A 22,399-nucleotide genomic window follows, 5' to 3' on the forward strand; every position below is an offset into this window, starting at 1 on the left:
GTCTTATTTCGTCACACAAAATCATTTTTTCTCGTTCAATCGAAGCACAAAATTCTTCGTTTTAATTGTATGTATGACATACAATAATTAAAGAAATATGTGTAAAATTAATGGTAATTTTTTATGAAGGTAGAAATTTTACGCGTAGAATTCTTAATTAACAGGTTGTTGGCTAGACTATTATATTTTAGTTTTAAAATGTTGCTAATTCTGATTTATAATTAAAAGATTAACGATTCTAATTTACTAATGAAGAATAAAATCGTAGGTTTTAAATTCTCTTGTGTAAAATTCATAGAAATGCACTGTTTGAAACGTTTGTACTGGCACATATCTGTTATCTAATAGATAGACGTTGAACGCCTGTAATGACCACTGATATATTTTTCACTTGTTCGCATTACTTTATGAAGAAATTGTGTGCTAGAAATTGTTATTTACAATAACGTAGCTTTTACAGTAAAAAAACTGAAATTGTACTTAATAAAAGAAAGAATAAAAATTTTTACTGTATACCAAAAAAATTTAATTAATTTTTACAATTATATATTCATATTTATAATTACACACCAGTGTCAAATCTAACAATTACCTTAAATTACTTGAAGCTATTTTTTTAATCATTTAAATGAAAAATAAATGTTAAGAATTTTTATATATTATTTAAATATTCATAAATTAATTATTCAGAGTATAATCTTAATTGGAAATAACGAAATTTTTTCTCTTCAAGATTTTAGTTTAATTAAATTCAACAGAAATTACATGCTTTCTGATGTAACCAGCGTTAAGTAATATCAAGAGTGTGGTTATCAATGATTTAATCGGAACGTTTAATCGAAAAACACAGGCGTTTGCTATTTCCATTGAATGCATCGATGACTATTCTATCACTGAAATTACAGATAAGACCCGTTTTACCATCATTGTCTAAAATGACAGTGGCTACGATCACATATAGGACAAGGTAATTTCGTCATTTGTGCAAACACATGCACGGAGAACGTGTTTACCGTACACTTATTTAGTGGAGGAAAACATTGTGAGCACTTTTAAATTTCTGGCCGTCATCAGACGTCGTGGTACCATCTTATCTGAGTTTCTAACGTTTTATCAATATTTTCGAACGTTCATATGTTTTCTTAATGTTCAAATTGCTATCTTTTAAATCAATTTTAAATCTCGCAAACATTCGTGACATAATTTTGTATTTAAGATCGAATCCTGATTTTTAAGCTCTTGAAATTCAAATTCGAATAAAAATTATCAAACTAAACATCTTTAAATACGTTGTTGGTGTTTAAAACTTTGATAACAGTTTCTTAGAAATCAAATCCTTGAAACACGAAATTTTGATAGAATGTCTATAATAAAAAATTAATTATCTATAACACAAAAAAGGATAATTGACTTTCCTTTTAAGTGGAAACCTACAAATTAACGATTGATTTGACAAGCGTACTTTTAGTGTCGATATATGGTTAATAAACCCATAAAATGTAATGATCCCGAAAACAGCTACGCGGTTTCAAAGTTGCACAAAGACGTAGGAGGCTAATTTAACGTTTCATTAAAAAAAGGAAGCACGTAAAATTGCAAAATATCGTTTCGTACAATTGCAAAATCACGTCTTCGTTGCTTTTCTTAATATGGCGCGACGAGTACTTTTAATAGGAAATTCTACGCGCGAGGCGTGAATGGGAATTCCAGAATTCTGGGTTGCGTTGTTCTCAAACATGCGGCGTGCAATCTTCGTCTGTTTTTACTTCCTTACGAAAACAAACGAGGGATATGCGATTTGCATTGTAAACGCGACGTGATTGAAAGTGCGTGACTCACCTCTCTGTCGGTCCCGTTGAATAACTGGAGGATTCTTCGCCCGATTCAACGCTGTTGAAAGAGGTACAGTTCATCTTCCGCTCTTCCCATTGCGACCGTACTTCGTCTTGCACTCGCCGCTTCAGTTCCTCGACTCTTCGTCTTTCTTCTGAAATTACTTGGCTGCCTGCGACAGAGGGAAAAATAGCCACGTTAATTTTAAATAAAAATCAGACGATTGGCTATATCGTTCTTTGTGACCAATTACTTAGAGAAATCCGATAACAATAATAAAAAATATCTTAATTATTTGAATTTAAACAGGCAAATAAAATTATGTCGATATTAACATTTCATAGAGATATCTTTACATTATCTCATGGTTTCACATTCAGATCTTTCTTCTTTACGTTTGCACATAGGTTCGCAAAAAGCTTCTTTACCTTGTTTCGCTAAATGAAGCTGCCGGTTTCTCTCGATCTCTTTGAGGGACTCGATGGTCTTCCTTCCCAAGCTGCCCTGATTGTTTACAATGGGAGAGTCAGTGGTGACCCTGGAGATCCTGTCGAAGTCTTCCCTGCTCGGGGATCGCTTCTCTTCGCTGTTCTCGCATGAATTCTGCGCCAACTTCGTCAGTTCATCGTTGATCGCTCTAACTCGGTTTCGACCCTGTCGTGATAAGATAAGAAGATCGCGGACATTAAACATCAGAATTATCGTATTTCCCTCCATAATGGTGACTGGTGACGTAAACAGAGGTTTACTAACTTCTTCCAACCGTTTTAAATGCGTCAGTTTCTGTCTTTCGAGGCTCCTCGCATCCTTAGTCGCGGTGCTTTTCGCTTGGCATCTCTGCGACTCCAAATGGCTCAATCGAGCCTTCCTGGTCTCTATCTTGCTGGTCAGGTCGGTTAAATATCTGAAACAGTGGTAACCATTAAATTTATGCTCGAATCTATCATATTTTTAATATATTAAAATACATCGATATTATGAAGATTTAACGAAATACAATTTTTGATAGAATTTTTTTAAATAATGGATACTTGAGATACAAAAAGAACTGATATTATCCACTTTAACACGATAAACGTTACGGTGCGCATGTGTGACTGCAATTTGTTTTTCCGTAGCGCCACTGCGGTTATCAGTGACGAGAGTGCATCATCTATTTATAAATGTAAAAGTTGAATGAAAATTGACAGTTAATGCATTTTCAACATCGTCGCTAATTAGAGAATGCTTTCAAATAAAATGTGCACTATTGAACAGTTAAAACTTTGCATTAAATCGCAAATGAAAAATTAATTTTTGTTCGTGGCATCCTGAATGAAACGTGTGATTTCGGCAACAAAACCTGAATTAGCATTTTCGCATTCATTTTACAAATGTTTATAAAAATCTGATTTTCGATTATGATCGCTTATCCTCCGCGGGTTCTCAAATTCTTCTTGAATTTTATTGTGGAACTATAAGCACTTCAACTTCTTGTAACACCAATAAGATCTACCTTTGCAATTCCTCCCTGGTCGCCAGTTTGCTCGCTTCTTCCTCCAGATGATGGAACTCCAAATCCTCGAAGGCCTTCCTCTCCGATTCGAGGACATCCTGTTGAGCCATCAGCTTCTCAGCGACGTCCTGTTGCGCCGCTTCGTCCGCACAGTTCGCCAGTTCTTCCTCCAAACGGCTGCACGCCTGCTGGGCCCTTTGCACTTTCTGCTTCGCTTCCGCTTGTAAATTCGCCTGGCTCGTGTTATCCTCGGCCATTTGTCTCTCGAGCTCGTTTATCCGCATCTGTACCTTTATCTTCTCGCCCTCGTCCTGGCTTAGCTTCAACGATTCGGACTCATACTCCGCGGACAGCAACGCTTTCTCCAATTCGAGCTGCCACAGAAAATGTAAATTCAAGTTGTTTAGAAAATAATTAGGATTAATCTGTGGCGCTGAAAATATTTATCGTAAGCATTACTTCTTTATTTAAGTGATATTTACGATTTTCGTAATAATACTTGCCGTAAAATGACTCATATCCAAGTTATTGTGATTTGAAAAAAGGGAGAGAATGTGACTTTGAATTGAAATAAAACGACGAAGTAAAATTTTTTTGGTATTTGTTAATAATAGAAGAATATGATAAAGAGATGCATTAAATATTTCCAGCACAATATTTACATTACAGTAAATATTTTGTAATGTTACAAAAAGAAAAGTGATATTGCTTTTTTAATGACCTGTTCTAATTTTTGCTTTACGAACTTGGGTTTGTGAAATATGAAAACGAGTTTCTGTATTATTTTTTTCTCCATTTTTCCTGTGGACTTTTTCGTCTTACGTTGCTCGATGCACGAACGATCGAATGCGACTAAACACGTTCAGACTCGAAGAACGAAGGGAAGAGTCTTATCACGAAATGCAAAAAGATAAACAGATTTTAACTGGAAGGTAAACTTAGATAAGAGGATAAGACTCGAGTTCCCGGTTATCCTTACCATCGAATGCACTCGTATCTCTAATCGTGAGTCGTTCATCAGTATCATTCATCATTAAGAAATGAAGACTTCCTGTTTGCGATCCATCATTAATAATTTATTATGGACAGATACGTTGTTATTTTATGAAATTTGAAGGAATGGATCTATTGAACTTCCTGACGAAAAGTAAAACTTTATAGAATATGTTTCAAAATATACAAAATTTATATATTTTTTTTCGTAAACAATTATGCTTGGATATTGAAAGATCTTCAAGCTCTATCTTTCGTAAATTTTTCAATTTAAAAGAAAGAAGATAAATATTCATGATAGAAAAAGCATCTTCAATTTCTTTAATGTTTGGATGTGTTTTTCCGATCGTTATTCTTATGCTTCCCCTACTACGAACATCTACCAAAAAGAAAATTGAAAGGGATCAACTGACCTCTCTACTAATCTCCTCTTCCTGGATCTCAATATCAGCTACGCTCCTCTTCAGCACGTCCATGTTGCCAAGGATATGCAGTTTCTCGTTCTGAAGGAACTCTATGTACTTCTTCCTGTCCTCCTCCTCGAGTTCCTTCCTCTCTTTGTCAGCCTTGGCCTCGTTCGATTTCGCGTTATCCTTCTCCGAATTGTTCTTCTTGGGGATCGTGTAAATTTCTTTGGATTTCGAGAGTATCGACAGCTGCTCGATAGCCTCTAGAAGGTCGTCGTTTGATATCGCCAGCTTGTTCTCGATCATCTCGCACGAGTTCGACAGCTGGCCGTTCTTCTTTGGCATGGAATGATGATTGTTTTGATTGTTGTTTTGCACGGTGTTAATAATCACGTTCTCGTACAAGCTCACGTTCCCATTCATGGTATTGGCGTCGCAGTTTCGCGAATTTTTATTCTGCTGACCGTTCAGTCTCGTTCCATTCAGTTGGATCGTTCCGTAAGTATCCTTCGTGGGGTTGATCATTTGCATGTAACTGCCGCTGTTGTTGTTCAACATCGAGTTATCGATCGTCGTGTTCTCGTAGCCGGAAGTACGAGCTTGCGAGATCGAAGTAGAGAAACCGTGGAGGTCCCCGTTGCCAAGAACGTTCGGCCATATCGTTGGCTGATGGTTGTTGTTATTGTTTGGCGTGGTCGATTGTATGTAATCCTGTACGATCATCTCTGTTTGGCTCGTTGCTTGGTTTCGACGATTGTTGGGCGAGTTGCCGTTTTGGAAGACTACTTTTGAGTTCTGCACGCATACATTCTCGTACGATGCTGAGTTCGATTGTTTCGCAGTGTCGAAGGAAAAGTGCGACTGAGTTTTAGATGGGCTCTTTGGGCTGTCGAAGGGTGAGTTGTAGCCCAGTCGTTTGTCTCGTGGTAGCGAGCCATTCGTTTTGATTCTATGTAACAAAATAGAAGATAAATTTTAAGAGTTATTAAATTCGAGAATACTGATTTGATTTTTAATTTTAGTGCGTTTCAGTATTTAAGTCTGTAGTTAAGTTGAAAATAATTTAAAGGTTCAACTTAAAGTTAAAGATACGTATTACAAGAATGTTTCACGAGAAATAGAATATTAAATATACAATTGATGAAAATTCTCTTTTTAAAAACAAAAAATACACATAAAAATAAAAAATATATTTACTAATCTTTCTTAAAGCCTGAATATACAAAAATAATATAATGTCTTCTTAAAAATATTTTCTATTTAAATATTATTCCGTCTAGAACAGAACTGGGTCAATTTTCGTTTGAATATGACCTACATAATAAACTTGGAAAATTAACAAAGAAAGAAAAAAAAATAAAATTGACAACTATATACGCGTCCCACATAATGGACTACAATGAAGTACGACGTATTAAAAGAGGACGGTAAACGCCTGCGATGTCAAGCTGCAAGCCCTTCACACTCAACCAACTTGTTCACCTGTTAGGTTGCCTCGGTTTCTCCATGGTGCTCTGCCTCTCGTATTCGGCGCACATGGCGAGGATCTCCTCCAGTCTCATTTTCTCTTGCCTCTCGACCTCTTGCTCCCGTAGCCTCTCCTCTTGTGCCTGTTTCCTCTTGTTCTCCGCCTCCCGTCGTTTGTTCTCCGCGTCGATCTGCCTCTCCCTGAGCTCCTCCAGCGAGCAACCGCTGCCAGTGCTTGGGGTGGGACTCTTTACACGTCCGAAGCACCTCTTCGGCTCGTTGTACCTCGGATTGCGATTGAACGCTGGACTGGGCGGTTGTATCCTCTTGATATTCGGATTAGAACCGAATGCCTGGACCCCAGCGACGTTTCTCAGGCTCCCAGCGCAGCAGTTTCCGTTACTGGGGCTGTTGCATATGTTGGGGTTCGAGCCAAACTTCTCCAGCTGAAGGTACTCGGTCGTGGTGGTCTTGGCGACGATTAGACTCTGACTCATATCGAAATCCCTTCCAGTCAAGTCATCCAGATCGTTCGATCTTGGACAGGTGAAGCTGCGCGACATCAGGTCCGCCTGATTGACGTTGTTCCTCGACATTACCACGTTCTGCGGCACCTGGCTGTTCTCGTTGTTACTGTCTCGATAGTAGGGCTTGTAGGACTTCAGGTACGACTCCGCGCTGGAGTACATTTGAATCTGATTGTGATTCGGCGTGGAGGTGTTCTGGTACGATAGGCTAGGCGTGTTCGATCTACTCGGTGTTTTCACCTCCGATCGTTGTCGATTCTCGTCGCCGCAGTGTTGGTTAGGGGACGATGTCGCGTAACAGGTGCCTGGCGAGGACGTGTTCAGGAAATGAGCTGGTGAAGATGAATTGAAGGAAGGTGTGTTCGAACGACTTCTGTCTAAATTGGTCAAGTTTTGTAGCGGTGAATTGTTGTTGCTGTTCTTCAGAGAGATCAAACTGGAGGACCTCGAGTGTCCGAGGATCTGGTCGGCTGGCACGTTCGTGGTGATGGCACCAACTGGGAATACCTTTGGCGAGACGCAGTTGTTCCTGTTCTGCTTCGCCAGCATCTCGAACTTCGTTAGTTTTCCAAGGAAACCGATCTCGTCGTCTGAGCAGGAATTCCTCGGCGACTTTCGCGGCGCGACTGGTGGCTTCCTCTCCAGGTGGTAGTTTTCTTGGTGCTGGTTCTCTGGCAGGGAGAAGTTTATGGGCGCCATGGAGATCCTCGAGTGTGGTAGCACGGATCGCAATTGCTTCGCTTCGGCCGGATGATTGAAACGCATGTAGTTTGATCGGCCAATCGACAGCATGCAACCTGAAACGTTCAATTTCCATGTAAAATTGTTTGAAGATGTCGCTGAAGAATTCTGTAGCTTTCATTCCATTCATACGTTTAAGAGTTTAAATAAAAAATTTAATGGTGTGAGACTATACAAATGGTATGTAATAGAAAAATGATGTGAAGGTAGTATTGCAAATATTGTAATTTGTAAAGATAAAATGAAATTGAAAAGATTGAAGATCAATGTTACGTTAACGCAATAAAATATTTATTATTATGTATCAATTTATTTGCAATTTTCTCGTTTGGATAGATTTATTAATGTACAGTGGTCATAAATTGAAAGAATGGCAAGTGAAATGTTGCGTTAAAGCAATATTAGTTCAATAATTTCCACAGACGAAAGGAAAATGGAAAGAACGAAGGTTTCTGAGATTTCGGAAGGAAAGATTCCCTTCGTCTTGAAATTTGATAGTTCACGTTGAAAACGTGCAAAATAAATGAACTAAGTAGTAGTTTTAAGAAGCGTTTTGTTCAACACTTGGTCATCATTCGTATTTGAGTCAAGGTCTTACCTTGAGCGAGTCTCACTGGCGAATTTATTGGTACACCATCGACTGCCGTGCTTCCATTTATGGGGTGAAGAGTGACCACGCCGTTATTGTTTTCGATCGCGCAATGAATGGGCTCGACGCCGGTACCAACGACAGAAATATCCGCATCACGGCTGGATCCGAGGGTTAGCTTACCTGTGGAACAAAGGAATGCACGAGTTTAATTTTTTAAATAATTTTAACTTGAAAACCTGTTCTTCATACCGAATTGTATCGATTACAAATTTATTACCAATAAATTCGTTTAATCGGAGCGATTTATTTTGAAACAAATTTTCTAAAGTCTAGATTAATTGGGAATTTGTATCTTTCAATAATAAAATTAATTTTCATATAAAATTATTAAATATACATACGTATAACATTGCATAGAAAAAGATAAATCAAAGTTGCAATGTATTGAGTCTAAAATATTTTCCAGCATATCGCCAAGAAATTTAACAGTACACTTATTTTATTATATTTCATATTTGCAATATTGTTTCTAAATGTTTAATTAAGTTTTAAAAGCATATCCTCGACGTACAAGAATTATAAAGTATAGTTCAAAGAGAACGCCCTGTATCTTCAGAATATGCAAAGTTTTAAACGTCTTGGAAGTTCTATCTGTTCAGATTCCTGGATGCAACGATCGATCACTTGACACGCTATCGTGGATCAGCGAGCGATCAATTTTTCATGGACAAATTGCTCCGAAAGCAGGAATGCGCCGTGGTCTGAAGAGCACGCGACGAAAATAAGCCTGTGGTACAGCGCGCGCACTACATCCAAGAATAATGCTGCATCTCTCCTTTCGAGAAATGCGAGATGTAATTTTAACTATTATTCTAGATGGCAAGAAAACCGATGCCAAGGGACCACCAGACACGCATCTTCGATAGCCACTAGCTTGGAACGGAAGCATCCGCCGGAGCTGTGTTCGTGCACGCTTTCATCTTCAGAATAATCAGTGTTGGTCGGCGAGGCTGGGTCAAACACTTGAGAGGTACTGTGAGTATGGTTTATTAGACGAAGGTGTTGCTAATACATGTATGTTCGTGAGAATAGACGCGTTGAATTTCAATTTTGCGTGCTGTGCCTTTAATTTTTTATATATGACTGTTAAATAATTATAGGACATTTAGTATTTTTAGCATTACTTTTATTTTTATCATTCATTTCTTGTATATTTTCGTATTATTACTGAAATTTGATATTTTACGCATGTAGCAAATATATTATAGTTTCTATTTAATTATTAATTGTAATTTTAGTATTTCAAGTTAGTCCATTAGTGACTTGTTTTAAATATAACTGCATTTTGCCAGGTTGTTCACGTATCACGTTATAACTTTAATATTTAATAGATTACCATTTAATAAACTTGAACAACATTTTTTAAACGTTTAATATTTATTATATGCAACATTAATAGATAATTGAAACCTATGCAAAATAAAAAAATTATTTCGTTCAATGTTCTCCACAGGTTAATTAAATTACCGTTCAATTTTCTAAAAATCATCTTTCCGAGTGCAGCGAGCTTTTCAAAGGATTTCGCATTCACTCGAGCGGCTTTCACGTTTATTAGACCAACGTCCGTAATGCAACCAACTGGTGAAGGCATCGTGCAAGTGCAATCGATGCTGCGGATCGTCATTTAATGCGGATTACGGTGGCGAGGTTGGTGCCTATACGTCTCTGGCTCTCGTGGTTCAATCGATAAACGGAATACGCGGTTACGTATTAGCTTGCACCGTAAATGCCGTGAACAGATCGCGAGAGATCCTCCGCTTTTCCCTGGGATGCGTCATGGGGGTTCGTGCAATTTAACGGAGCGCTTCAGCGAAGGAAGTCGAAGAAATTCAGCGGTGCACACGGTCCATTGATCAATTAGCCGGCGCGCAAGGATGTTGCGAATTGCTTGTCGGACCGTGGTTAATTGGTTTTTTGTTGAATTAGGAAAATTACGTGGGAGCGAAGCCAGCCGGCGAATACTGCAATTTACGCGTGTGGGTTTCTTTAATGCCATTTACGTTCACTTTTATCTTGCTTCCCGTTGAATATGCGCATTCAAAATTAGTAGCTGAATGTAACAACCATGTTGCGAGATTATGCTAATGGAAGAAAGTAATGTTTATTTATATATTTACTATGTTTATTTTTTTTAAATTATATTTGCATTTATTATCTGAAAATGAGATTTTTTAATCATGTCGCACTTGTCGATATTTTTTGCGATGTCGTGTGTAAATGAAAAATGTTAATTCGGGTTGTGAAGTTTTTAAACGTGAAAACAATGAGCTATATTTATCTTTTCTTAACATATCTCAAGACGTACGTACATATCTTTCAGAAATGTCAAATGATATTTAACCTTTTGCCGACCAAGTCACAGTCCACATTTTATCCTAATTAACTCCCATTTAACATATTCTATTTGAAACCCTCGACGAATAATTTGCCTGAAACTCCACGTTCAACCAGTTCCTCTTAAATTCAATTATAACATTGAAAACAATAAATTGGAACATTAAAGATATCTCATTTCACTCTGTGCCCAGCAATAAATCCCAGAATCATAATACCAATAATATTTATTTATTCAAGCACATTCCAAGAATGCAAACAAACCGATAAGTCAAGCAAACAGAAAACAAATTCCGTTTCCAATAATACATCCGACCGATAACTTCCGTCACCTCTCGCAATCTGATCGAACGAGTCGACCCAATTGTTGTTCATGAAATTACGCGATCGCGAGGATAAAGACAGGCAGGACTCACTCGCGACATAAAAGTCCCCTCGATTCGACCTCGAATTCCGTTCTCACTCAGGTTAATCCCGCGCGTTCGAGCGACCAAGTTCGAAGTAATCGAAGAACGACGCTGCTATCTCTTCGAGGGTATTCCCCGCGAAATAGTCGGCTGGATAATTCGCGAGAAATAATTGTGGCGAACGGAAGGCTGCTCGCGAGCGGCGAGTAAATCGCAGTGCATTCTACAAAGGACTGGGTTGCGTTATATTTAGTTTTGGTGCGGTCGTGGACTCTCCCGTGCACATTTTCGGTCTTTTTGGAAAAGCTTCCGCCACGCAACGTTCAAAATATACCGCCTCGCGCGGAGGGGTGAGAGACTTCGCCTACTTCGCGCGGCACGTGACGCGTACAAATCTGCGACATTTTGCTTCACCGTTTTGCTTCGTTTTTGTTCGCTTCTTAGCTTTTTTTTGCGCGTTATTCGGTGGTCTGCGAAATGTAAATATTTTGGATTCCATGGGGCTGTAGGTTGAGACGAGTTGAATGGATCGTTTCAATTCCCCTTTTTGTTTCATGGTTATAGCTCTTGTTAATGAACGGTTCAATATTGTTTCTGACCTTTTTGTTATATTTTTATTCTCGCTAATCCTCGAAGTTTTAATGACAGAAATTTTTGTTCATCTTTTCTCTTGTTTGGTTGATCACTTTACTAGGTTCTAATTTCTCTGTTTTCTCTGATTTTCTTTTCTTCAATTGTTTAATCAGAAATATCGCGTACAAATATAAAATCACTTATAAATTCACTTTATAAATTCTGTCACATATTACATTTTAAAATACAAAGTATGGAGGAATTCATGAAATTCGAATTGACAATTGTCTGAGTAGGAGATCGCGTCATTGAAAAATCTATAAAAAATTGCAATTAACGGAATGAAAATTTTGAACAGTAAGAACGAACGAAAGAGGAACAGACAATTCATTCGTAGAGTTTCACCGCGAGGTTCTATGCAAATAGCTTTTCCGCGATCCGATCTGAAAACCCCGGACGCCTCTAATAAAACGAGTTTCACGCGATTCAAGCACCTCCAGCGCGAACAGCTTCTATCTGCATTCCGGTGCTAGCTCCGCAGCACTGAATTAACAAAATTGACGGCGTTGCGCAACACCCGATAAATCCGAGCGATCCGTGGCTGTGATTCCGACAGGGGTTTGTGTGCAATTACACCGTAGCCAGCCGATTGCATAGGCGATCTACGGATAGCGCGCACTATAATTCCATCAATCCTAATGAAACACCCATTCCGTAGAATCGGAACGTTAAACGATCCTTATTACAACAAAGGATCAGTGAGATTCTCTACTACGAGTTCTGAGCAAAGATTTTCATTAAAACTGAATTTAATTGTTCAGCCTGGTCGGATGTGGGTCACGATTTTATCTGAATTGTAGACGAACAATAATTTTTTACAATTAAATTCTTTGTTTCAATTATTTATCTTTTATCTTTAATTTAAATAAAATTGTGACCCTAATTTTTTTTTTAATTAAACTTTTAGATTAAAAGAGACAATTCTTTGATGAAAATACCTATTTTCATGTTATATCAAAGTTATGTAAATTATTGGACAAACAATATTGGTTATTAATATCGAAATTAAACTCAGATGTTTCAGAAATTTATCTTCTTTAAGCAAAATTTCGACCAGACTGACAAAAGTTCGTGGTACGTCCAGCACTACTATGAATTTCGAGATATCAACGAGAAAACAGCTGCGCGAGATCGTCGCGTCCAGCAAAAGAAATCGGGACGTTCGTTTTAACGCGTGATCTCGATCAGCATCGGCTAAGCTCGATCCAACTTGGCTGCAGCACGATTTAGCCATATTCTGCTATTATGATATCTTAACGAGACCATTGCATTCCTTCGTTCCTCGTGTTCACATGGAATAACGTATTGATCGTTCGCTCTCTTAGAGACGGGAATGCCTGATATAAGTGTAATAAGTTTCAAATTGGTTCTGCTCTGGTGGAATATCGTGCGAGGGTTCCACGTCGATCGGTTGGCATTGCTAAGTGAAAGTGATTTTATATTTGTACGCGAAATTTTTTATCCAACAATTGAAGAAAGGAGAATTAGAAAAATTTTTATGTAAAATTCGTCACATGGTTCAATGAACGACGTCTATCGGATTTTTAATATTTAATTGAGAATTATATAGTATATTATTATACAGTAGAGTATTTTTTGAAATATTTTTTTCAATATAAAAATCACATGCGACCACTCTGCTCTAATTACTGCATTATTAATCAGATTTAATTTACATTTTAATTGGGTCGATATATAGATATATACTTAAAATATACGAGTATAAGTAACCGATGTCTTCACAGTAAAAAAAGGAATTCAACATTAACAAGAAGTTCATACTTTTCGACTGTCAACACGTTTGACTGTCACACATAATTGCTATGCGCGTTTAAATGGCCACGAAGCGTGAAACGTGTAAACTATGCTTTTTTTAAAGCACCGCGGTGTGTCGCAACGCGCAACACTTCGATCGTAGCTCGAGCCTGGTTGAACGTGTTAAAAGCTGGTCAAACAATGACGTCGGACAGTCAGTGACTGAAAACGAGAAACAGGATGATTACTTCCTGGCAATCGTTTCGTTCTCCAGTCGAGGTCTGTGTTGATATTTGTGCGATGGATCAAGTTAATGCGTCGATCAATAGGTGAGTTCCACTTGTTTCTATGATTCACCAGAAATCGTAAGAAAATTTATATTTCAAAATGAGACACGCTGTAACTTTGACGAACTACGAATTTTTCTAACATTTCTGCAATTTTAGGAAAACTAAAAGAACTTATGTGACAAATAAAAGATTAATGGATAGAAACAAATTATAGAACTGGACGTAGCTGAAGATTTGTGGTGAACGCTTCTCGAATGGAGTATCCTCAGCTTTATTAACAGAACCGTACTGAATCAGTTGATAATGTAAACAAACATCGTCGAGACAGAGTTATCGTTAAAATTCTCACAGTCGTGTAAACGGTAGTATGAATAGTAAACTGACATTAAATGATAAGTGTCCTTAACACTGTCATTAGTCTAAAGTCTAAATCGAGACATGAAAGAGGGTCAGTTTGCTTTTCGCGATGCATTTGAAGCAGGGAGGAATTAATGTCGCTTTGATTTATGGATCGAGTACGCTTCTGTTAATAAAGCTGATAGTATTGTGCTCTAAAAGCATTTGTCACCAATTTTCAGTACGCATCCATTTCTTCTCTCATTGAAAATTTAATAACTCCATTTGGAAATCGAACTCTTGTTTCGAACATTTCTTCTTGTCTTTACAATTGAAAGAATTATACATCATATATTACAATCGAGGTGGCATTAGAAACGAAGAAGGAATATTATTAAGAAATCAATTTTTCATTAATTGCTTTCGTCTATGTTGCACGTACTACTTGTTTCAAAAGCTTCGTTGCATTGCTTTCTCGTCACAAAATTTGCAATTTTAAGCACTTTCTTTGTCCAAGCCGTTGTTATCGCAGTAATTATCACGTATAATGTATGTGTTCATCGAGGAACTGTAAACGCGAAAATTATGAAATCATAAGTGGCTTTTACTCTTATCATGGACTGTAAAAGCAGCCGTACAAGCAATAAATGCACGTATAATTGATTCACTACCTTGTTCGTACAATAACACTTCCTATCTTCAGAGTATTTTTAGTTTTTCATGTTTACGAATTATCGTTCTTGGTGAAAATCTAAATTGGAAACAGCGTGACAACATTTTTCGCAGTCACGTGTGTCCCATTCGCTTTCCATTTTCTTTTTTACATAGATAATTGCCAACATAATAATTATACGTTCCTTCTTGTCTCAAGATGAAAAAATAAACGATGTACTCAGCTGACACATTTTATGAAAATGCTTCGTTCTATAAGGGATGAAATTGACTTGCGAAAGGGTGAATTTAAGGTAACAATACCGTAGAAAAGAGCTCGCGAACCGACACGAAGCGTGGCGCCATTTCCTTCAACGCGGAGGAGCGGCACGCGAAGAGTCGAAAACGCTTCCGACCTAACGAATCCGTGAGTGTACTACTTTCAAGTTAGCAGCGAGTCGCCGCGCGAAAAGAGAATAATGGGACTGTCGTGAAAAACGAACGTCGCCTGAAAATACGCGCCACTTTGAGGATTGACTCATGCAATAATTTATATTGCGCTGTTGCCCTCCGCAGCCCCCCTGACACTTCTCTACGACGGTTTTCCCTCTCTTTCCACGCTCGCACACGTACACGCGCACCCTCTTTTTTCCTCCGAGGCTTTCTCTATCCGCCTTCCTCCTCTATGCGTCGACTATATTTAAGTGCAACGCACCGCGAACGCTTATGAGACAGAAACGTTCCTCCTCGTGGGTTACTGTCCTCTCCTCTGGCTCCCCATCGACCGCGTAAACGCCTTTACGCCATTTATATACCGCGCACAGAGGCGTCATACGCGCGCACTTTGCCTCGCATGAATGTGCACCAGCCTCACGGTGCTTTACGCCTTTTTCCTTTCTTTCTTCTTCCCTTGCTTCTTCTTTTTCTGCTTGCTTCTCTTCTTCGTCTTCTTCTTCTCCTTGATCCTCCTCTCCATCTACCTTCTTCTGCTAGGTCCTCTTCTCCATCTTTTCCTCCTTTTTGATTCCTTTCTCCACCTTCTTCTCTTGGTTGGTCCTTTTTTCCATCTTCTTTTTCTTCTTGATCCTCTTCCACATTTTCTTCTTCTTCTAGATGCGCTTTTTCCGCGTCTTGATCGTCTTCTTCATCATCTTCTTCTTCTTCTTGGTCTTCTTCTTCAGCTTCATCTTATTTTTCTTCCTTTTTCCACTTGGTCCTCTTCATCGTAATCATCCTCTTCCCCTTTTTCCTTTCGTTTAATTATGAAACGAGTGGAAAATCAGGTTCGCGCATTGTTGCGAAACTGCTCGAGCAATTAGATTCCTACTAATTGCGCGATAGGTTTAATTAGGCGAGCCGCGGTACGGCGGCCCTAACCTGTCTCGATCGGCTATCGAGGAGGTCTACCTGGTGGGCTTTTAACGAGTCACTCTTCTGTTACTCGCGTTCCATAGATAAAGGACGAGCATATCTTCGATCTTTATGTAAATTGAATCGTTCTAAGGCCGTTTCGTGGAGAACGGAAGCTAGTTTAATTTTAGGTGAATTCGAAGTCTGAACGAGATACGAACATTTAGAGAACGGACGTTCTCTTTGCCTCTATGAGCGACTCACGCTCGTTTGCAATCCGATGAGAATTTTTTCCATCTTGATTTACAATTTGTATAAATGTTTAGCAGACGGTAGATACTCATTTCAACAGATATTAACAATACACATGTTTATAGTATTCATTATATAGTTTTGGGTCCTTTAACATTAGGTTTAAGGGGTACACCATTTTGAATATTATAAATTTTATACAAATATAAATTAAGCATTGATTGAGCAATTATATAGAATGTATGGAAACAATAGCTCGTAAAAAATTACTTCAAGCTTTGATAAATATAGCAGGGAAGTTCGCCTGATTGCAGACGAGTCGTAGAAAGTGCACAATAATAGAGCTGGTCGGTGGATGCAGGTGTCGTGGAATCGGTGTGCTGTTTAGGTTCCTCGGTTTTAGGAAAACAACGCTTCCGGAAAGACGAAATAAAATTCTCCCGTTTCTAGGCAGATGCCCCTTTCGGAGAAACGACTTCAGACGAAGTTTATTTCCGACGCGTCTCTTCTGCGCGGGAAGAAATCATGGACGGGTCGTGACGTGGCCTATGGTTGATCGTTTCTGAGCATAACTGTTAAGTTGCTTGCGTTTAAACTGAGACTACGGTACGGTTACGATCAACGGAAGAAACACGTAATACGTAGAATATAAAATTGCAGGTGCACTGGGTGTGAACAATACGTGTACACATCATTTCTATCTAGTATTTCAGTTCTACTATGTTACATTCTTTTCTATCGTTCGATGGTACGTATCTTTCAGCGTCCATGCGACCATTTTGGTACTTTCACGACGAAGTGTGGAACCAGAATTTGTACGGTGATTCTAATTTCTTGAGTAGTTTTAGTATTTTTCATTATTTTTAGATATCATTAGAAGCGCAATTCTTTTAGAAACAATACATTTTATGATAGATATATTATATTTAATATTTGGATGTGTGTCATGGGAAAATATTTATTATAAAATGAAAAATATTATTTATAAAGAATTCAATGAAACGTGTAATTCTTGTTAATCAGCTTTAATGTAAAAGAGGATGATATTGTAAAAATTATAAAAGTAAACAAGTCTCTCTAAGAATTCCAAATTCCAAGCCAATTCCCTCAAAAGCATACCTCGTGTCTCGATGTCGAATACGATACAAGTTACTGCTCCGCAAGAATCTTGCAGCAACGATAAAGCGAATAAGCGCAACGAGGAGCAGACGCGTGGAACGTGGACCGCACACGAATCCAAGAATTTCGAATTATACTAATACCATGAATTCCGCAGTTTCTTTACAGAAGAGATCATTTTTCGAACAGGAAAACCTACATGACACGTGTTCGAAGAAACACGTATTCTCTACCTTAACTTTGAACCAACAATTAGTGATGTCACAATGTGCAAACTAATTTCAAACTAAAGCGTATTTTCTACCTTAACTTTGCACCAACAATTAATGATGTCACAATGTGCAAACTAATCTCAAACTAAAGCATATTCTCTACCTTAATTGTGAACCAACAATTAATGATGTCACAATGTGCAAACTAATCTCAAACTAAAGCGTATTTTCTACCTTAACTTTGCACCAATAATCAATGATGTCACAATGTGCAAACTAATCTCAAACTAAAGCGTATTTTCTACCTTAACTTTGCACCAATAATCAATGATGTTACAATGTGCAAACTAATCTCAAACTGAAGCATATTCTCTACCTTAACTGTGAACCAACAATTAATGATGTCACAATGTGCAAACTAATCTCAAACTAAAACGTCTGAAGAAGAGACGTATTTTACGTGTTCGCCTCGCAGTCCGTTTCCTTCCTCGTCGTGACAACGGTGTGTTTCCGGTTCGCGAAACGCCTCGCTAGGGAACGCTTTCTTCGCGTTCGAGTTTTCCGACGCGATAATCACCGGCTCTCTTGCGCGGCGTTTCGCGAAATGCACATGTGCATAGGCGTGAAACGACCATGAAACCAGCAGAGGGCTCCTTGTGTGGCCAATACCTAAGTGCATTACTCGAAACGTCTCTTAGATCGTGGTGCACGCGATGCTCACGTTCGATTGTTCCGCTCGTAATGAGAAGCTTCAACGAACACGGATTTTTCAATAAGACAGAATTTCGATAATAAACTGAGCTAGAAATAGCCACGAAATTTGTATTTATAAGTAGTTGCATTCTCAGTACGATCTTTTTTCGAGGCACTGGCAAAAGCTGCTTGGGTTTTTAACTACGTTTTTCGTCGAGTTACTCTTTGAGTCCGTCGGCCATTTTGGAGAACCGTTCATTGATTGTACTTTAGGTTCTAGTGTTTTTCTAATTCAGAAGGAGTTTCAGGAGTTCAGAAAATAATTGTTACTAAGTTAAGTTAGGTAATAATCAGCTATGCTTATCTATAGAACAGTTGCAAAAACAGAATTTATAGTGTTGCTTAAACATGTCAGCTTTATTCCAACTGTAACCTTGTTAACTGTTAATCAATAGAGTGTAGTTGGAACAAAGTTGATACGTTTAAGCAACACAATAAATTCTATTTTTCCAACAGTTCTATGGGCAAGCATAATATCTGTAATTGCAATTGTCATTTATCAGTTCGTTGATATTCAAAGAGAACAAGGAAATTGTTTGCAATTAACTAAAAAAAGAATAAATTAGTCTAGATATGGACGTAATCGCGCGTGCACGAAGAAAATAGGGTATAAAAACCGTCAAGATAGTTAGCGTTACCATTAAAATTGAAAGTGAATCGCATTGAAATCATCATGCCTCGATTCATCGCGCTGTTCGTGCTCGTTGCGATGCTCTTCATTTGTAAGTATCTTTAAGTTATCTCCCGGCAATGATATTTCATAATCTGCATTTTTTGTAAAATTTACCAACGCGGAACTTATGTTACCAGTTGGACAGGAAACCAATACCCAACAATTGCCCAACCGAGTCGTTTGTTCAGTCAACGAAACTTTGCTAGGGCCTTTCTACACAGGTAGATGTGTTCATGTAAGTGTTTGATACCGTTCTGAATTTATTTTTATGTGAAGAAATTAGTGACTCGATACAATGGATAAATTTATTTCAGATTGGATGTCCACCGAACCCAATCTACCTATGTGAATGTAAATCCGGCTATGTCGCATGCAATGAAATCGAAGAATGTGTATTACCTGAAGATTGCCCAGGAACTACTAACAGTACAGTGAATAATTGATATTAAAAGATAGTTTAACCTCTGTACAAATTACAGGTGTCGGCATTGAGACCTGTTCATGCAATTCAGTGTAAAAACTACAATAAACATGTGCAATTGAGCAATTTTAGCGTTTCGAATTCGCTAATATTCTATTATTCATTCATTTATTTCATTATGAAGATCTGTGGATGTCACAAAAGCAAGCACAATTCACCAACAATTCTTAATGCAAGGCATACGTTTGGTATTTCAGGAGAATATATTTTTAATATTCGAAAAGGATAATTCCTTGCACGTGTCGATAGTTTAACAGCGCATTAATTCGTTATCAATTGTTTACTGAGACTGCAGACCGACACATACGAGGTCGCACGTAAATTAATGAGGAAACGCGGGTATAAAAATCGAAATCTTCAACGACATTAACGACAGTATTGAGAGTGAGTTTGAAAGGTGTCAAACGAAACGATATCGTCATGTCTCGATTCGTCGTATTCTGCGTACTTGCTGTTGCAATGCTCTTCGTTCGTAAGTAGTTTATATCGTGTTACGAGTTAGACAATTTTTACTTAGATTATGTGAAACTGACCAATGCGAAATTTGGTTCGCCAGTTCAGACGACAACTAGTGCTTCAGCTGAGTCCACGCCAGCTTGCCCAGTAAACGAGACATGGTTTGCTTGTGGTCGAATGTGCGAACGGACCTGTTTCCTGCGAAACATATACTGTCGCTTTGTAAGTATAGGAAACAGTAATATAGATTTATCATATTAGGAAATTAGTGATCGAACGATGCGGACGACATTGTTTTAGGTTTGCAACCCGCGTGAGTTTAGCGGCGCTGGCGCCTGCAGATGCGCACAAGGCTACCTCAGAGAAGGAGAAAATTGCATTTTACCCCAAGATTGTCCTCCAATCGAGCGGGTAGATCTTGCTATCTAATATTAAAATCAGCTTATCTTTCGTCAAAATTATAGATGCGAATACTAAACGTCAATTGTGTTCTAAATCATTAATAATACTATGTTTCTTATTTTGAATCAACGGCAATAAATTTTTTCTGGGAAATTCTAGTGTATTTTATTCAATAATGCGAGAATTCACCTCCAATTTTCGACACTCGAAATTGGCTACTATTAATTGTAAAATGTATGTCTCGCTAATATGTGCAAAAAGAACGATTGTAGTAGTTGGAAGAAATGAAAATTTTTGTATAAATTATAAAAATGTCAAAGCAACGGAATATAAAATTAATCTATTGACAATTTGACCTCGTAGAGAAGTGTGTATCCTTTAAGAAGTGTCGCAAAAAGTGAGCGATAACGAGACTCGTCAAACACAGAGTATATGTGGCCATTTTAAACTGTCCTGAGAGAGAATAAACTATTATGAATGAATACTCCAGGTACATTGAACTGATGGCCAAAATATTAACGTTTCTTCGTCACGACTATATTGGTAAAAGATAGCAAATTGGTTAAAAGGGTCAGAGTCAGTGATCCTCTGCGCAACCACCATGACTATAGGGATTGCAAAGGTGTTGTCTCGAAGGGTTGAGAAATATCGCATTTTTTAAATCTGTAATTAATAAAGAACATCGAACTTATTCATACCTGTTACAAAATATCTTTCCCCACCATTCTCAATGAATTCATTCAAAATTATACTTCTCTTTTCTGTCGCCAGAAGAATATACCAATCTCAAATTAAATCAACCGATAAAATATAACCGATCGTTTTACCTTGCCTTAAGACAAGCATTATTAAAAACATTTTGACATTAACTTAATGATCGTCAGGAAATTGTTGATGCCGCCAGTGAAACAATTCATTATCAACTGTTTGTCGAGGCTGCGGTACAGCGTGTAACGACGAGGTCGCGTACAGTAAAATGGCAGAGTATAAAAGGCAACGACATCTGTGGTATGGCCGTGAGAAGCAAGAGAGTATCTCGAAAGTTGCCACACGGAGCGAAACCGGCGGAATCATCATGTCTCGACTCGTGCCAGTGTTCGTCCTACTCGCTGTGGTGCTTCTCGCTTGTGAGTAACTGTTTGCATTAAATTGCAACCTTTTAACAGCCACTCGTGTTCTTTGCCAACGCAACGTTTTCTCAAACAGTCGGAACGGAGACGAGAGCTCAAGATGAACCCGTGCCGCTTTGTCCAGTGAACGAGACCTGGTGGTCCTGTGGAAACCTGTGCGAGCCGAAGTGCAGCATGCCCTTGAGACCGTGTCCGGCTGTGAGCGTCTTTGTTATACCGTGATTATAGTTATTTTTGTTAGAGAACTCGTCTTCTTAATGGTGCAAATCGATCTGTTTCAGATTTGCGTCCCTACTGGCTCGTGTGGATGCGGGTCTAACTATTTCAGAAACGAAAATGATAATAAATGCATATTGGCCAATGATTGTCCTTGAAAACTAATCGTATAAAATTGAAATTCAACTGTCCTTGCATGTATCTCTGTTAAGCAATATGAATTTCTGGAATATTTTTGATAAATTTAATGATATACATTTACATCCATAACCAGTTTTTATTATATAAACTCTATTGCGTATACACTTAATGTATTCTGGAAGTAATTGAATTGTATGCTACAATAAAATGCTTTCAACAGAAAAATTTAATTCGATGTCCTTTTCTTTTTGTTCCACGAAATCTGTGTAGCTTTAGCCTTCTTCTTCTTCTTCTTGTTCGTGTAATTATTTAAATGTTTGGAATAATAATTCGACATATGCAAAGAAATTGCGAATCAGAGTACGAGATCATTTTGTCGGACACAATTTCTTAATTATTATAAAGGTATATAAATATTCTTCAAAATTATTAGTAACTACATAATACTTACTGAGTGATGTATTAATTAAACATAATTTAAACACTTATTACAATTAAATCTCTTAATAATTCTGCACACGAACACGCAATACTATCTTAAAAAACGAAAAGTACTCCACGAGATCAATCCTAGTTAAATAAATTAAATTAATTAACTATTCACAATTAATTAAAGACCCACAATACTATTTTAAAGAATTAAAAATGTTGGACAGGATCTACTAAAATAAACTAAACTAACTAGTTGTTCGC

At 37.9% G+C, this 22,399-nt stretch overlaps 4 protein-coding genes and 1 long non-coding RNA gene across 7 annotated transcripts in view; 3 read left to right on the forward strand and 2 right to left on the reverse strand.

The window, feature by feature from the left end:
• LOC143423257 (uncharacterized) overlaps positions 1-22,399 on the reverse strand; it is a 325,047-nt gene that overhangs the window by 62,873 nt on the left and 239,775 nt on the right. The gene's annotated exons all lie outside the window — the stretch shown is intronic.
• The window catches only part of LOC143423252 (uncharacterized), a 107,704-nt gene that overhangs the window by 22,861 nt on the left and 62,444 nt on the right, over positions 1-22,399 (reverse strand). The window contains exons 3-10 of one of the 3 annotated variants that reach the window (XM_076894443.1): positions 8,062-8,235; positions 6,211-7,519; positions 4,735-5,677; positions 3,329-3,702; positions 2,587-2,737; positions 2,262-2,487; positions 1,840-2,005; positions 1,666-1,765 (exon numbers count right to left, since the gene is read on the reverse strand). In XM_076894443.1, coding sequence (XP_076750558.1) covers positions 1,681-1,765; positions 1,840-2,005; positions 2,262-2,487; positions 2,587-2,737; positions 3,329-3,702; positions 4,735-5,677; positions 6,211-7,519; positions 8,062-8,235 — 3,428 coding nt within the window. In that variant the 3' untranslated portion in view covers positions 1,666-1,680. Of the gene's footprint in view, positions 1-1,665; positions 1,770-1,839; positions 2,006-2,261; positions 2,488-2,586; positions 2,738-3,328; positions 3,703-4,734; positions 5,678-6,210; positions 7,520-8,061; positions 8,236-22,399 lie in introns of those variants that run through there. The other 2 variants (XM_076894444.1, XM_076894442.1) reach the window with 2 other exon arrangements.
• Positions 18,856-19,484, forward strand: LOC143423339 (uncharacterized). Its single transcript, XR_013101816.1, has 3 exons — positions 18,856-18,929; positions 19,018-19,115; positions 19,195-19,484. It is a non-coding gene; the product is annotated as an uncharacterized LOC143423339 (long non-coding RNA).
• LOC143423169 (uncharacterized) lies at positions 19,382-20,320 on the forward strand. The gene is made up of 7 exons (XM_076894294.1): positions 19,382-19,413; positions 19,486-19,609; positions 19,657-19,678; positions 19,738-19,833; positions 19,918-20,039; positions 20,118-20,228; positions 20,282-20,320. Exons 1-7 carry the CDS (start codon positions 19,382-19,384, stop codon positions 20,318-20,320), a joined length of 546 nt encoding a protein of 181 aa, XP_076750409.1.
• LOC143423276 (serine protease inhibitor swm-1-like) lies at positions 21,253-21,825 on the forward strand. Its single transcript, XM_076894486.1, has 3 exons — positions 21,253-21,346; positions 21,426-21,547; positions 21,631-21,825. The coding sequence occupies exons 1-3, from the start codon at positions 21,295-21,297 to the stop codon at positions 21,721-21,723; spliced, it is 267 nt and encodes an 88-aa protein (XP_076750601.1). The 5' UTR covers positions 21,253-21,294; the 3' UTR covers positions 21,724-21,825.

This window comes from Xylocopa sonorina, chromosome 4, assembly GCF_050948175.1.
Source record: "Xylocopa sonorina isolate GNS202 chromosome 4, iyXylSono1_principal, whole genome shotgun sequence".
Taxonomy (NCBI): Eukaryota; Metazoa; Arthropoda; class Insecta; order Hymenoptera; family Apidae; genus Xylocopa; species Xylocopa sonorina.